Source organism: Heloderma suspectum, chromosome 4 (assembly GCF_057233095.1).
Source record: "Heloderma suspectum isolate Gila_16-S chromosome 4, 16-S_ref, whole genome shotgun sequence".
NCBI classification, from domain to species: domain Eukaryota; kingdom Metazoa; phylum Chordata; class Lepidosauria; order Squamata; family Helodermatidae; genus Heloderma; species Heloderma suspectum.
The window spans coordinates 146,603,825-146,619,518 of NC_139461.1; the positions used below are offsets into that span (position 1 = coordinate 146,603,825).

Genomic DNA, 15,694 nt, shown 5'->3' on the forward strand with positions numbered 1-15,694 from the left:
AGGCTGAGTTGACCTGAGCCAGCTACCCGAGACCCGGCTTCCGCTGGGATCAAACTCAGGTTGTGGGGAGAGTTTCAGTTGCAGTACTGCTGCCTACCACTCTGCGCCACACAAGGCTCTTTCTGTACTATTTGACAATTAGCAGCTAGCTTTTTGTGTAGCAAGTGAGTAAAATAAATGGTGCTGCAGGAGAGCCTTGGTTCCCTGACTTGACCAACAGTGGGGCAACTAGTTATAGACTTAAGCAGTTTGGCTGTTCATGAATGTCACCCAGTGACAGAGGCTATTTGTCATTCTCTGATCCTGCTAATACTGTTATATATTTCAGGTGGTTGACCTGCTGCTGGCACGAGGAGCAAACAAAGAACACAGGAATGTGTCTGATTATACACCTCTAAGTCTTGCTGCATCTGGGGGATATGTTAACATTATTAAGATCCTGCTTAATGCAGGAGCAGAAATTAATTCAAGGTAATGGGCTATGTTTGGGCTCTGTGGTATACTGCATGTGCCATTTCTAGTTCTGTGGGGGGCTGCGGTAGTAGAAGGGTGTCCAGTTCAACTGATTTGCTACTTTGATACTGTTTGGATGTATTAAACTAGGGGTAATGAACCTCTTTCAGCCTGAGGGCCAAATTGCATTTCAGAGGAGCTCTCGGGCGTATTCCAGTGATGGGTGGGGCCAAAAATACCGTAAAGCTTTTACTGCCAGTAACTAAGCCTTACAAGATGCATTTCAACATTTTAGAATGGGGGCAGGGGAAGTGCACAAAAGCTGGGAAACCATGAAACGATTGCTGGTTGGGGGAAAGGAGATGGGGCCAGAGAGCATGGCCATCTAGGGAATCCTGGAGGGCTGGACTTCACCCTTGGGACTGAGCTTCTGTACCCCTGTACTAAACTGTAATGATCAACTGATGACAAACTTTTAACATTCTGTTCTCAATGTCTGTTAACTCTGTGTATTTGAAAAGTTCACATGATTTGGTAATCATGCAGTATTTCTTAAAATTCCTGCTAGTATTTAACTTATGAAGTGGTGGTGACTGTCAATTGACACCAGTCAGGTCTAGATTACTTTTAGTTTTGTAATGTTTCTCTTTCAGTTTTTCATAAAACAGTGTCTGTCTTCCCAGGAAAAATAATTGTTTCCTATACACTTGTCCAGGTTCTGTCATTCTGGTAGTTGTATTCATTGTTTCTTCCCTTTAGGACTGGCAGTAAGCTAGGCATTTCTCCTCTGATGTTGGCGGCTATGAATGGCCATGTTCCTGCAGTGAAGCTGTTACTTGATATGGGCTCTGATATTAATGCCCAGATTGAAACCAATCGGAACACAGCACTCACTTTGGCCTGTTTCCAGGGCAGAGCAGAGGTGGTCAGTCTGCTTTTGGACAGAAAAGCTAACGTTGAACATAGGGCAAAGGTGAGCAAACGGTAACTTTTTTCTCAGATGGTCTTGTGGTAAAAATGGTCTTGGTAAGGAAAAGTGTCAATATGACAGTTAAAACTGGAGACTCACTTGAAATAGTTTGGTGATTTGTCTGCACGCCAACCTCTCGTGTAATCCTACTGGGTCATCAGTAGTTGTATTGCTTTCGCAATTATTATTCACACCACCACATCATGAGTGACATTCCCTTCAAAACTTCAGTTGATGGGAAGAGATCCCACTGCTTATCTTGTCTTTAATTAGTGGGTTGCAAGTTTCCCAGTCTAAGCTTGGTTATACCAGTGGCAGCACCACTTGTTTTGTTTGTTTTTAAAAATGGAGGAAGACAGGATTCCTGTTCTTTTAACAGTTTTGTGGAATAGGGAATTCTGGCAAGAAGTTTCTCTTGCTTTTGCATAACAGGCTGCAACTGTCAAAATTAGGGAGGCATCTTCACCATAATCTCCTTTTGAGAGATTCCACAGAGAGAGAAGAAACAGGCTGGATGTCAGCTAGAGCTCAAATGGTGCAAGACTTGAAATGAAGATGACCGAGCACACACTAGGGCAGATGATCATGCCTATTGCATGGTGGTGTGGGCAGCAAAGGCGGCTTACTCTGCTGCCTCCATTGCGCCCTGAAATGGCGCAAAATGGCGCACTGCGCACAGTGGAACTGTTTCAGTTGGTATGGGGGCTGTTAACACTCTCCCAAGCGAATGGGGCCCTGGTCCCCTCAAGGACCTGCTGTGACCTTTTTGCATCGCACTTTGAGGGCAAAATCATTTGTCTCCATAGGGACAAGTGTGTTGTTAGCACACTTCCAGTTGAGGTGTTTGATGCCACCATCTGCCCAATTTTGTGGGATCAGTTTCAGTTGCTGTGGCTTATGATGTGGAAAAGGTACTTGCAGCAATGCAACCAACCACAAGCCCTCTTGATCCTTACCCCTCCTGGGTAGCCGAGGGGGTATGACTGGGTGGGTCCAGGGTGTGGTGAATGCTTCTCTGTGGGAAGAGGTGGTTCCTGCTGTCCTTAAGGAAGCAATAGTGCACCTATTCCTGAAGAAACCCACTCTGGACCCAACAGTATTAGACAACTACTGCCCAGTTGCAAATACCGCTTTCTTAGGGAATGTACTGGAGTGGGTCAAGGCAGAACAACTGCAGCACTGTTGAAGAATACTGATTATCTAGACCCATTCCAGTCTGGGTTTCAACATGGTTGCGGGACTGAATCAGCCTTGGTCACCCTGATGGATGACCTTTATCAAGAGAGGGATAGGGGGAGGACAACCTCGCTTTCATCTAGAGCTTTCTAGATGAATTTTTCATCTAGAGCTTTCATCTAGCTCGAAGTGGGCTAGATGAAACAACGATCATGTGGATCCACAGTTGGCTACAGAATCGGACTCAAAGAGTGCTTATCAATGGGACCTTCTCAAGCTGGGGAGAGGTAACGAGTGGGGTACCGCAGGGCTCAGTCCTGGGCCCAGTGCTCTTCAATATTTTTATTAATGACTTGGAGGAGGAGGTGCAGGGAATGCTGATCAAATTTGCAGATGACACAAAATTGGGAGGGATAGCTAATACTTTGGAAGACAGAAACAAAATTCAAAGTGATCTGGATAGACTGGAGTGCTGGGCAGAAAACAACAGAATGGCATTTAATAGGGACAAATGCCAAGTTCTGCACCTAGGAAAAAGAAACCAAATGCACAGTTACAAGATGGGGGATACGTGGCTCAACCACACTACGAGCGAGAAGGATCTTGGAATTGTCGTCGATCACAAGCTGAATATGAGCCAACAATGTGATGTGGCTGCAAAAAAGGCAAATGCTATTTTGGGCTGCATTCATAGAAGCATCGCTTTCAAATCCCGGGAAGTACTAGTTCCCCTCTACTCAGCACTGGTTAGGCCTCATCTGGAGTACTGTGTCCAGTTCTGGGCACCACACTTTAAGAAGGATGCAGACAAGCTGGAGAGGGTTCAAAGGAGGGCAACAAAGATGATCAGGGGACTGGAAACAAAGCCCTATGAAGAGAGACTGAAAGAACTGGGCATGTTTAGCCTTGAGAAGAGAAGACTGAGGGGAGATATGATAGCGCTCTTCAAGTACTTGAAAGGTTGTCACAGAGAAGAAGGCCAGGATCTCTTCTTGATCATCCCAGAGTGCAGGACACGGAATAATGGGCTCAAGTTACAGGAAGCCAGATTCCGACTGAACATCAGGAAAAACTTCCTGAGTGTCAGAGCAATACGGCAATGGAACCAATTACCTGGGGAGGTGGTGGGCTCTCCCACACTGGAGGCCTTCAAGACGAGGCTGGACAGCCATTTGTCAGGGATGCTCTGACTTGGATTCCTGCATTGAGCAGGGGGTTGGACTCGATGGCCTTGTAGGCCCCTTCCAACCCTACTATTCTATGATTCTATGAACCCTTCTAATTCTGCTTGATCTCTCATCTACTTCTGATAACACTGACCATGGTATCCTCCTGGCTCGACTGTGGGATGGGCATCTAGTCCTACCTGTGGGGCCAATTTCAGAGAGTAACATTGGGTGACCATTCCTCGGCCCCTTGGCAATTGAACTATTGGGTTCTGCACGGTACCATCCTGTCCTCAGTGTTGTTTAACATCTATATGAAGCTGCTGGGAGCAGTCATTAGGGGATTTGGAGCCAAGTGTCATCAGTATGCTGAAGACACACAGCTCTATCTCCCTGTGACATCTGAATCAGGAGAGGCTGTGCAAGTCCTGGATCAGCGCCTAAATGCAGTAGTGGGCTGGATGAGGGCCAGTAAACTGAAACTGAATCCTAGCAATATAGACGCCCTGTCGGTGAGTGGTTCCCGGGTCCAGGAGATAGGCTCATTGACTGTTCTGAATGGGGTTTTATTCCCTTTGAAAGATCAAGTTCATAGTCTGGGTGTATTCCTAGATCTACCACTGTCACTGGACATCCAAGTGGCCATGGCGGCTCGGAGTGCATTTTACCAGTTCCAGCTGGTTTGCCAGCTACAGCCCCTCCAGGACAGGGATAACTTGGCCATAGTGGTACAGATGATAGTAACCTCGAGTCTGGATTACTGCAATGCGCTCTATGTGGGGCTGCCCTTAAGGCTGCTCCGGAAGCTGGAGCCAGTGCAGAACGCAGCAGCTCAGCTGTTGTCAGGAGCTGCCCCTTTTCGGCATGCAACTCCTCTGCTGAGGGAACTGCAAAGGGGTTCACTACCAGGCTAGGTTTAAGGATTGATTGATTGATTGATTGATTGATTGAATTTATATCCTGCCTTTTTTCCTCTTGCAAGGAACCCAAGGTGGGTTGGGCTGAGAGTCTGTGACTGGCCCAAAGTCACCCTGTGAGCTTCTATGGCCAAGAGGAGACTAGAACTTGGGTCTCTGGGCTCCCATTCCAGCAGTCTCACCACTATACCACATTGACTTATTACTAGTGTACAAAGCCCTAAACAACTTGGGACCAGGATACCTAAGAGAGTGACTTCTCCCTTACCAGTCCCCTGGTCACTGAGGTCATGCTCATGGTGGTTCCACATGGACCTATTGCCCAGTTGGAGTCCGCTTAAAGAAGAGCCTTCAGTGTGGTGTTCCCCTTCCTGTGGAACTCACTGCCCCTGAAGGTCAGGCAGGCGGCAACACTGTTGTTTTTGGTACTGCCTGAAAACAACTCGTAGTTGACCAGCCATGGTTTTGTTGGCACTCTTGTTCTTAAAAAAATAATTTTAATATCAAGTTTTTATTCTTTTGTTATCATTTTATCTCTCGTCGTTCACCGCTCCAGAATCTGTGTAGATGTGGAGTGGTATGCAAATGTTATAAAGAAAGAAAGAAAGAAAGAAAGACACATGTAATAAAAGAAATGGTCCGGTGTTGCAGATGGGAAATAACAATGGGCTCTGGATCCAAAAAGGATGGAGACTACTGGTTTAGAGGGCATTGAGGGCAGCTGTTGCTGCTCTTCCTTTGTTGATTAGAAGTGGGGAAATGCTTGGGCAGACTAGCAAAGGAACTTTAAGAGCTCTTACTTAATTTGCCAGGTTAAAGAGTTAGTTTGGAAGGTGAGCTATGTGTGGGCCTGCTCAGAATAAGTCATGTAGATATACCAGTGTTGTGGTGAACTAAAAGCAGGAGAGATAGTGTTTTGTGGGGGAAAGCCCAAAGTAAAGAAAATCCAAAATTCTCTAATCAGAATTGTGAATATCATGCTGAGCAAGATGGTGAGATACAAAATAAAACTCTAGTTTAATCTGTTTCTTAGCTGTCTTTCAAGAACATAGTTTTCTCGAGGTGGCTTACAGCATAAATACAGTACAACAATCATATTAATAAAATCAAATTAAATAAAAACCATTTTAAATAAAACCAGCTTCAATAAAATATAATTTCAAAATATCCATCAGTAGCAAATACCATAAAAATTATATTAAAAGCTAGGGAGTACAGATGGGGATTTAAAAGCCTATTAAAAGCAGCCACAGATGGGGAGAGCTGTATATCCATCAGGAGGGGAATAACACAGGGTAGGGGCCACCATTGAAAAGGCCCTATCTCTAGTTCCCACCAACTTAACTTATTTTGATGGTGGTCATTAGAGCAGGCCACCAAAAATGATCATATAGGTGTAGGTGGTCTATATATTTTATTAATTTACTTTATTTAACAACTCGTAAAGTAAATTCCTCTAGACATTTTACTATTTAAAAACAACAATATAAAGCTAATAAACATGCCAACATAGCATAAGATATAGTATTTGGTATAAGAAGTAAAACCACATTGCAGTGACTAAAATAATAAATTGTTAAAAATACTAATATTTTAAGGGAGCGAGCCTATGTCCCCTAGATAGCGCTTCCCACTCTGCGTAGGATACTCATAAGCCTCTGAGTTTGGAGGCTTATGAGTACTCAGGGCAGACCCCATAGGACTGCACCCTAAAATACTTGAAAATACTTGAAAAGCCTAGGAGAGCAGTAAAGTCTTTTTCTGGCACTGAAAAGAAAGCAGTGTGGGCGCCAGATGAGCTTTCCTTGGGCGAGTATTCCAGAGCTTGGTGGGGGAACACCACTGAAAAAGGCCCCCCCCCCAATCATCCTCTGAGCCTCAGGAGCACTTGAAGAGGGCTTCTGTGGATGACCTTAAGGCATGGGCAGGTTCACATGGGAGGAGGATATCCATCGGGTACTGAGGTCCCAAACCATGTAGAGCTTTATAGGTCAAAACCAGCATTTTGAGTTGGGCTTAGAAACTATTTGGGAGTCAGTACAGGTGAGATTGGACCGGCGTAATATATTTATAATTCCTCATCCCAGATGGAATCCTCACAGTCATATTTTGCAGTAGCGGAAGTTTCTGGACCTTCTTCAAAGGCAGCCCCATGTACAGTGCATTACAGTAATCCAAACAGAAGGTTGCCAGGGCATAAATCACTGCAACTAGGCCATCTATTTCCAGATAGGATCGTAGCTGGGATACCAGCCAAAGCTGGTAAAAGATGCTGCTGTGGTAAAAACCCACAGAGGTCACTTGATCCTCTTAATGACAGTGATGGATCCGGGAGTACCCCTAAGCTTTGTATCTGTTCTTTCAGGGGGGTTCAATCCCCTCTAGAACAGGTTGAATCCCATTCATTCAGTCTGAGGCACCACCCACTAGCTGGTCCTCTGTCTTGTCTGTATTGAACTTCTGCTTTTTAGCCCTCATCCAGTACATTACTGAGATTAGACATCAGCCTGTCACCTCCACAGCCTCAATTGGCTCCAATGAGAGGAAATAGAGCTGTGTGTCATTGGCATACTGCAGCTACCACGTCTTCACTGGGGGTCATAATCCCCCCAATGCCATACTCTGCCAAGTACACAAGATCCCCTGACATTGGGCAGATCTTTGGCATTTGTGCTGGCTAAGAAGCTTTTGAAAAAAGCCAAAACTTCAAAGAAGGCAGTTCCTCCTTCCTCTGAACCAAAGAGGAAGAAGAAAAAGACTGGTGAAAAGTCTACTGATATATCAGCTCTCCTGAAATCAACCCATGCTTCTCGGGATCGATGGTAGTCCTCAACTTTGGCAGCATCTCCAGCAACTCCGACTTGAGATGAGCCATGCCACTCAACTCGGACAACTCTAACTCGCATCAGTGTCTTGAGATCGACAGCATCCATCGATACTGACTCCACCCACTGCTCCACCAGTGTCTCCTGGTCGCATGCTATCATTGGTACCAATGACCATTCCACCTGTTCCACCAGTGATTTTTTCACCAACTTGTACAGTGAATCTGCCTCAAGTGGTAGAGACATGCCAAATGCCTCTGCACTGGAAGGAGAAATTAGGGGTCTGTAACCACCCCCTCAGTCACTGCGCCTTTATCAGAGGGATGATTATGGTATAAGATATGACTGATGTCAACGATCACTGGAATTGGTCTATTCTGTTGCCTCATCTTACAGGGTTCATGCCCCTAGTTTTTACATGCACCCCCAATGTCATGACAGGTCCAGATTCCCACATTATAAATGGGATGATAATCCATCCAGAGACTTGCGATAGAGGAGATCACGAGACTGGATGGAGGAGCATGAGGAACGCTGTGAACATTACTACTTGCTTCAACTTACAGTGGAGTCAGCTGATACAAATCACAGCCGTCGGCTACAGTGTTGAGACCCCCCGATCTGACACTGCAATAACAACCAGTACCACCACAACCTCAACTTGTACTGGCACAATTGACACAGATTTTTCCTTTCCTGCCTGCCACACAACCACAGCCTATACACCAACTCTTCTCACAATCAGGCCCTGATGATACATTGACTCACTGTAGACATAGGGAAAAGTAGAATCCATTCCAGCGTCTACCTCAAGAATCTCCTCTCTGCTGCAGAGGACCATCAGTCTGACACGACATCGCAATCCTTTCAGTTTCATCCCTGGTCAGGTCGAATGAGTCCATCTCCCCATACAAGGACTGTAGCCAGTTTTCCAGCCAGGTACTCAGAATGGTTCAGGCATTAGGGTTGGAGACCCAGCAGGTGGCCTCAACTGTACAAGACCCAGTCTTTAATTCGGTAAATACTGACTCTTTCCACCTGTGACAGTTCCTTTCCTCCCTTCACTGGAAGAGACAATAAACAATTTTGGAAGTGTCTATCTACAGTGCCTCCAATATCTAAACACTTGGAAGGGATGTATCGCTTACAAGAATTGTTGCCTAATATCTCTTTAAACACCCGGCACCGAATTCAGTGGTCATAGAGGCAGTGCAAGGCAAGGCCCACAGGGCCCAGTCATCATCTACTGATGAAGAGGGTAGACAAGTAGATCTGCTAGGAAGATAGATTATTCATCTGCAGCATTGGGCCTCAAAATATCTCATTACTAGGCGGCAGTGTCTGGTTATCAGTTACTGCTCTGGGACAAGGTTGGCCGTTTCCTAGAACATCTACCTAAAGAGAAGAAAGAATTGGAACAGCTGTTCCAATTGGAGGCTTTGAAACTGTTGAGGCAACAAATTGGTGCGTCATGTCACCAGGTTGACTGTGACGCAAAGGCGCTAGTTGGATCCCTTGCTCTATGTTGCCATGTCTGGCTCTAATCCACCAAACTTCCACAAGAAACAAGGGGACTTACCTTTTGTTGGACTGGGCTTATTTAATTCTAAAACAGATGACATGTTGGATTTGGTACAGGAGGCCCGGACCATGGCATGATGTATGAGTTTCTTGATTCAACAGCCTCCAAAACAGAGGTGTTGGTACTAGAGACCTTACACCAGGTACCAGCAGCAACAGCCAGCCTCATCACAACAGCACTGATCGCAACAATCAGGTTCCGTAAGACGATCCCAACCATCAAAGCTGTGCAACTATCATCACAAACCAGACTCCAGAGGCAAGGGACTTTTTTTTTTTACTTGAATGCCCTTCTTGTTCAGCCCTTCAGTTGTCTCCCCATTTTTGGAACTCGCCTGACTTCGTTCTTCCCAACTTGGCATCAGATCAAAAAGACTCCTGGGTACTCTCCATTGTTCAGGAGGGCTACAGGATCGAGTTTGATGCCCTCCCTCGGTACTGTGAAATTTACAGCCCCATCTCCCGTTCTCCACCAAGAGGTCGAAACGTTGCTTGGGAAGGGAGCTGTTGGACCCGTACCGAGGTCACATCTTTGGGTCGGTTTCTATTTCAGGTACTTCATGGTACCGAAAAAGGATGGAGGGCTCCAACCGATTCTCGACTTTCAAGAACTCAATCTGTATGTCTTCCCCAGGAATTTCACCATCAGACCAGATGTTTATCAATTTCAGGTACTCTTCTTCAGCCGCACAACAGCACCAAGAGTATTCACCAAATGCATGGCAAGGGTCTGCTCTCATCTCAGACTGCAAAGGGTTGAGATATACCTGTACATCAACTATTGGTTGCTAGCGGCATCAACACAAAACATTGCAGGTCCCACTTCTGTGGTCGATAGAGGTGATCTTCTCCAAAATTTGGGACTTTGTATCAATATTGAAAAGTCTCATCTACAGCCAACCCAGAGTTTGCAGTTTATTGGGGCACCCCTTGGCTTGTGGTCAGGCAGAGCATACCTCCCTCCGGACTGACTAGAGGTACTGATTTAAATGGCAGCAGAGCTAAGTTGTCACACTCCTGTCTTGACATTAAAAGTGCAGTGACTGCTAGGTCTAAGGCTGCTATGACATCGGTGGACCAATATGACCAGTTGCATATGAGACCTCTCCAAAACTGGTTCATATGCAACTTCAGTACCGAGCAAGACACTTGCTGGACCAAGCTCCGTCTCCCAACCTTCTGTGGTGGTAGACACATCCAGGCAACCTGTCAGATGGGATGCCATTCCTACAGCCTTCATCATCCCGAGTAGTGACTACGGACACCTCGCTCTCAGGATAGGGAGCTCACTGCTTGGAATTTATGGCCCATGGATAATGGTCAGCCATAGGGGCAAAACACCACATCAGAGCTCAGAGCAGTATGGAAAGCCCTTCAGGCATTCAAGCTGGATCTAGTGAGCAGATAGTCCAGGTCACATCAGACAAGACAACTGTCGTTGCATACCTGAACAAGGAAGGGGGCACAAGATAGCTTCCTCTCTATCTCCAGTGTTGAAGATTTCCATTGGTGCCTACCTCGTTGGATTGGACTAGTGGTAATGCACTTAGCACGTGTGGACAATGTCTGAGTCCACAAGTGGGATTTGAACAGGTCAGTCCTGAGAACGCTGTTCCACGACTGGGGCAAGCTCAAGTGGACCTGTTTGCAATTCTGGACAATGCAATCTGCGACAAGTTTTTCAGCAGAGCGGGCAGGGGTTGAGACTCTCTGAGAGACACCTTCCTCCTTGACTTCTACATTTTTCTACTGGTCCCTCTTATCACCAGGATCTTGGCAAAGATCAGAAGGGACGGCACCAAAAGTATCTTAACATCTTGCTGGCTTTGCCAGCTGTGGTTTGCTCCACCGCTATGGATGGCATGCCGCCGATACTGTCGTCTTCCTTCTCACCCATCCCTTCTCACAAGGGAGAAGGGTTGGATCCATCACCCCGATCTGTCAACCCTCCGATTGACAGCATGGAGGATTCAGCAACAGGAGTCAAGACTGTTCTGACATTGATACAGAGGATCCTTGGTGCTGCTCGTGAGCTGTCAACGTAGCGCTTGTATATGAGGAAATGGACAGTTTTTGCTGCCTTTGCTGATGCACAGGACTTTCATCCTCACTGATGCTCTTTGCCACAAATCCTGCAGTTTCTTTTGTCATTATTCGACAAAAGGTTGAAGTTGGCATTCAAGTGTACAAGTTTATTTGTCTGCTATTTCTGCCAACCACCTTCCTGTTCAGGGTTTTTCTGTTTTTCTTGCACCCTGTGTCACAGAGGTTCCTTAAAGGGATTAGGAACCTGGCACCACCAATTCGCCCTATGCTACCAAGCTGGAGTCTATTGGTCGTGTTTAAAGCGCTTTCATCTAAGCCCATTGAGCCACTGGCAACTACAGATTTAGGCATTCTCTCATGGAAGGTGGCATTTCTGGTGGCCGTTACATCTACACACAGGGCCAGTGAGCTCTGTGCACTCAGGGTAGACCAGCCTTATTTAATTTTCAACAAAGAGAAAGTAGTGCTTAGACCTGATCCTGCCTTTTTACCAAAAGCTGTGTCAGATTTCCATTTTAATCAAGAAATTATATTGCCTGCTTTCTTTGCAGATACCGACCCACGTCCATGTAAGTTAGCTTGCTACTCACCCATATGTGTGATGCATAGAGACCACGAAGAATAAAGACAGGTTACTACCCATAACTATAGTTCTTCGAGTGGTTATTTGTGTATTTACACAACCCACCAACCGCCCCCTCTTCAGTGTCATACTGGAGTTCCATGTTGGGTATTGAAGGTTTTACTTGCTTTCTCAGTTCCGAGGCCACAACGTCAGTCTCAAGGAACTGAGGGAATAGGCAGGAACCCAGTGAGGACATGCACACTGAGACGGTGGGGGAGGGTTCCTGCCCAAACTCCTCAGCTATAGAAGTTTCCCAAATTGAGGCTCTACACAGGCACAGAGCCTATATGTGTGAATGCATAGATAACTACTCGAAGAACTACAGTTACGGGTAGCAGCCTGTCTTTTCACAGCTTCCCTGAGATTAGTAGGTAGTACTGTGGGTAGTAAAAGGGGCCAGCAACAGTTTCTAGACTCTTTATTTGATATAATTTCATATTTACTTCATAAAGTCTTGCTCAAATAAGTCTTGATTTCAAACATATTATTTTAAACAGACTGGGCTCACTCCTCTGATGGAAGCTGCTTCTGGAGGCTATGCAGAAGTTGGAAGAGTTCTTCTTGATAAAGGAGCTGATGTCAATGCTCCTCCTGTGCCTTCCTCGAGAGATACTGCATTAACAATTGCTGCAGATAAAGGCCACTACAAGTTCTGTGAGCTCCTGATTAATCGGTATGTTATTTCATGTCATGTTACTAACGATTACTTGGTACTGTCAGTATACAGAGCATTCTACAGAGTAACATGCAAAAAAGATGGGTCCCTGCCCCGAGGAACTTGGTCTCCTCAGTAGTCAGTCTCTTACAAATCATACATAGCCAAATTGGTACCATTCACTTACAAGAGCGAAGTATCAGCAGGCTTGGGAGAACTCTTGAGGTTTGCTGAAATACAAAACAAACTTCAGAAAAATGCTAAGGTGGGGGCTGGGAACCAAAATAGCCCAATGAGGACTGGGTATGTTCAGGAGGCATGGAATTTTGATTGGGGGAAGTGGATGGGAAACTGGGGTGGTGGTGCTGGAAAGGAGTGGCTAGAAACCTGAACAGCAGCACTCCACACTGCAGCATTTTATTGCAGGACCCTCTTGTAGGATTCTAACTTAGTTTTGTCTTATAGCACATATCTCATGATTATGAAGGAAATGTTGAAGCTCTTAATAACTTCCATTGATCAGTGTTTGTAAACAGAAATTTAGTTTCAACTTCTGCCTAAATTATATGTCAGCTCTATTTGAATTCTAATTCCTTTCAGGGGGGCACATATTGATGTCCGCAACAAGAAAGGAAACACACCGCTCTGGTTGGCAGCAAATGGTGGCCACCTTGATGTAGTACAGCTGCTTGTGCAGGCAGGAGCTGACGTGGATGCTGCAGACAATCGGAAAATCACACCCCTTATGTCTGCGTTTCGTAAAGTAAGTTAAGTGATTTTTCGCCACAAAATACAGGTCTGCAAAAATTCAGTGTGTGTGTGAGAGAGAGAGAGAGAGAGAGAGAGAGAGAGATGCATGCTGACTCTTTAGAAGGAGTCTCTCTCTCTCTTTCTCTCTCTCTCTCTCTCTCTCTGTTTACTTGCTCCTGCTTTCCTTGAGTCTGAGACATTAGAAATCACAATTTCTTTACATTTGAAGAAGCAACATCACCTGCATGGAACAGTGTTTGTGCTCAGGTCTTTGCAGAAATTTTACTGCGAACTATTTGCAGTAATTCATTGAGTAGGAAAGACTCTTAGTATATACTCAGAGGTCCTATTAATATTCTGGGACTCATCTCTGGCTGTTAACAATGGATTGTGGGGCTGAGCATTGGTTTAAATTAAGTTTGGGTGGTTAGGGTGGACAGTGATATCCACCTTCAGCATAACTGTATTTCTTTATTATAAACTAGCAAATGGAACTGGCTTCGCACAAGTTGGAATAGCCCTTGGTTTGATATAGCGAACCCTTCAAGCAGACGTACATAGCTACCAGAGTTGTACACATTGTGCCAACCCTGTCTGAGTGAAGCCATGCCCACTGGCACCCCTAGGCACAGCCCTGCTGTGATACACTCCTATATCCCCCTGAGGGAGGGGTTTGACCATTCTGTTCCCCCTGGGGGTGGGGCTCCCCCACAGCAGGGGGCAGATGTGTAACTCTGTCCCTTAGCCTACTACTCTCCCCAGGCCTCAAACTGTACGGACTGCAAAGTTATCTCCTGGTTAGGGAGGTCTAACCCTAGTGCCTGAGGGTGTTAATGCAGACTTCAACCACATGGATACATTAAAATTAATTAAAATTAATGTGTTTTAAAAATTAAATAACCCTGAGGTGCACACTCCTAAGGTTGTTTTAGTATGCATGCCAAGTTTCAGTTTCCTAGGTTTCATGATCCTTGGTGTTACAGTGCTGCCAGACAGACAGACACATGTCCTCTTTTATTATTATGGATAGGTTCAGTTCTTCTTCGTGGTCTCTTGCAGTCACCTATACTGGCTCTATGCTTGTGTGGGGATCCATTCAATAATCTTCTAAAGCTAAGGAGTTTTGGCAGGAACCTACCCCCACATCCCATTGCTTGTGCTCAGTAGCGAGCCTCCTCTGGTTCCTGCTTAGTTCTTCTTTGACTTCACTGCTGTTTGCCTTGGGAACATTTTCCCTCTGGAGATTTTCAATAAGTGCGGAATTCTTGTTTCTCCCCCGCCCCTCTTTTTTCTTCCTTTCTAATTATTTCCATCTCATTTGCAATTTTAACGTCTTTCACGTTAGCACTTTTCCAGTGGCCTTTAGGGCTTACAGCTGCCTTTTGTAAATCCTCATACTGCAGGCGTCAATTTCTGCACTCAGACTGCCACTAGCCCTGCCTTCTGTGCCTGGTCAAGGCGTATAGTGTGGATATCTGTACTTCTTGTCAAGCATTCTCCAAGCAGGCCTGAAGTAAATTATTCAGCAAGACTCCGGGTACTTCTTTAGGAGAAGGCAGTTTTAGCTGTGGGCTCCGATCTGTAGTCTGCTATGGAACAGCTGTCCTCCATCTGCTCAATGTCAGCTCTGGACTTAGTATTGCTCTCTGGCAACCTGCCCATTTTGGGTTCAGGCACGCAGATACCACTGCATTCAAGTTCAGGCCAACCCCCAATACCTAAAACTCTGCTGGACTGACCAGTGTCACTGGTGCTGACAGCTTCAGTGCCAGCAGCAGACCTACCCCCTAAACCAGGCCTTGCCACACCATTGGTCTAGCTCTGTCTAAAAGGTCAAAGCATACTGGAGCCATTCTGGAGTCTCAAGCTTTGGCACACAATGAAGCCAAGAAAAAAAGAAAGAATTGTTCAAAACAAGTTTCTGATAGACCTGTGTTGGAGCCAGGTCCTACCAATTTATTGCCATCCCCAGAAGAATCTCAAAGTACCAGCTTCAAAACTCCAATAAATGACCCAGTGTTTCAGGCAGTACAAATGGAAGCCTCAACCCTGGTGGCCATTCCAGTGCTTCCTGCCCTGCTGCAATCTGTTAAGGCATTCTGGCCCAAACCCTCATCCATGACAGCCACATCATGGAGACTGGAGAATCTCTATAGGGTACAAGGAGCAGACAGAGATTTTCTCTTCAAACACCCCATCCGAAGCTCGATCATTGTTTAAGCTGCCCAAGGGAAATCTCAAAAAGTGTATTCATCCTCTGTCAACAAGGAGGGACAGAAATTTGACACCATAGATCACAGGATTTATTCTTTGGTGACACAAGGGCTTTGGGTAGCCAGTTCCAATGCATGCCTCTCGAGATACCATATTTTTCTCTGGGGAAGGTGGGCACTTTTTTGAACATCTGCCTGAGGATGACAGGGAATTCACTCAGGTATTCCAAAATGAAGCATCAGGAGTAGCAAGTCAGCAAATTACTACCTCTCGCCATATGGCAGACTGACTCAAAAGCCGTGGTGGGAGCCAAGCC

The 15,694-nt window shown here is 45.7% G+C and overlaps 1 protein-coding gene across 20 annotated transcripts in view; it reads left to right on the forward strand.

The window, feature by feature from the left end:
- Positions 1–15,694, forward strand: part of ANKHD1 (ankyrin repeat and KH domain containing 1) — a 173,003-nt gene that overhangs the window by 128,218 nt on the left and 29,091 nt on the right. For all 20 annotated transcript variants that reach the window (XM_084850861.1, XM_084850870.1, XM_084850862.1 and 17 more), the window contains 4 exons: positions 329–471; positions 1,213–1,426; positions 12,257–12,432; positions 13,015–13,177. In XM_084850861.1, coding sequence (XP_084706987.1) covers positions 329–471; positions 1,213–1,426; positions 12,257–12,432; positions 13,015–13,177 — 696 coding nt within the window. The remainder of the gene's footprint in view (positions 1–328; positions 472–1,212; positions 1,427–12,256; positions 12,433–13,014; positions 13,178–15,694) is intronic.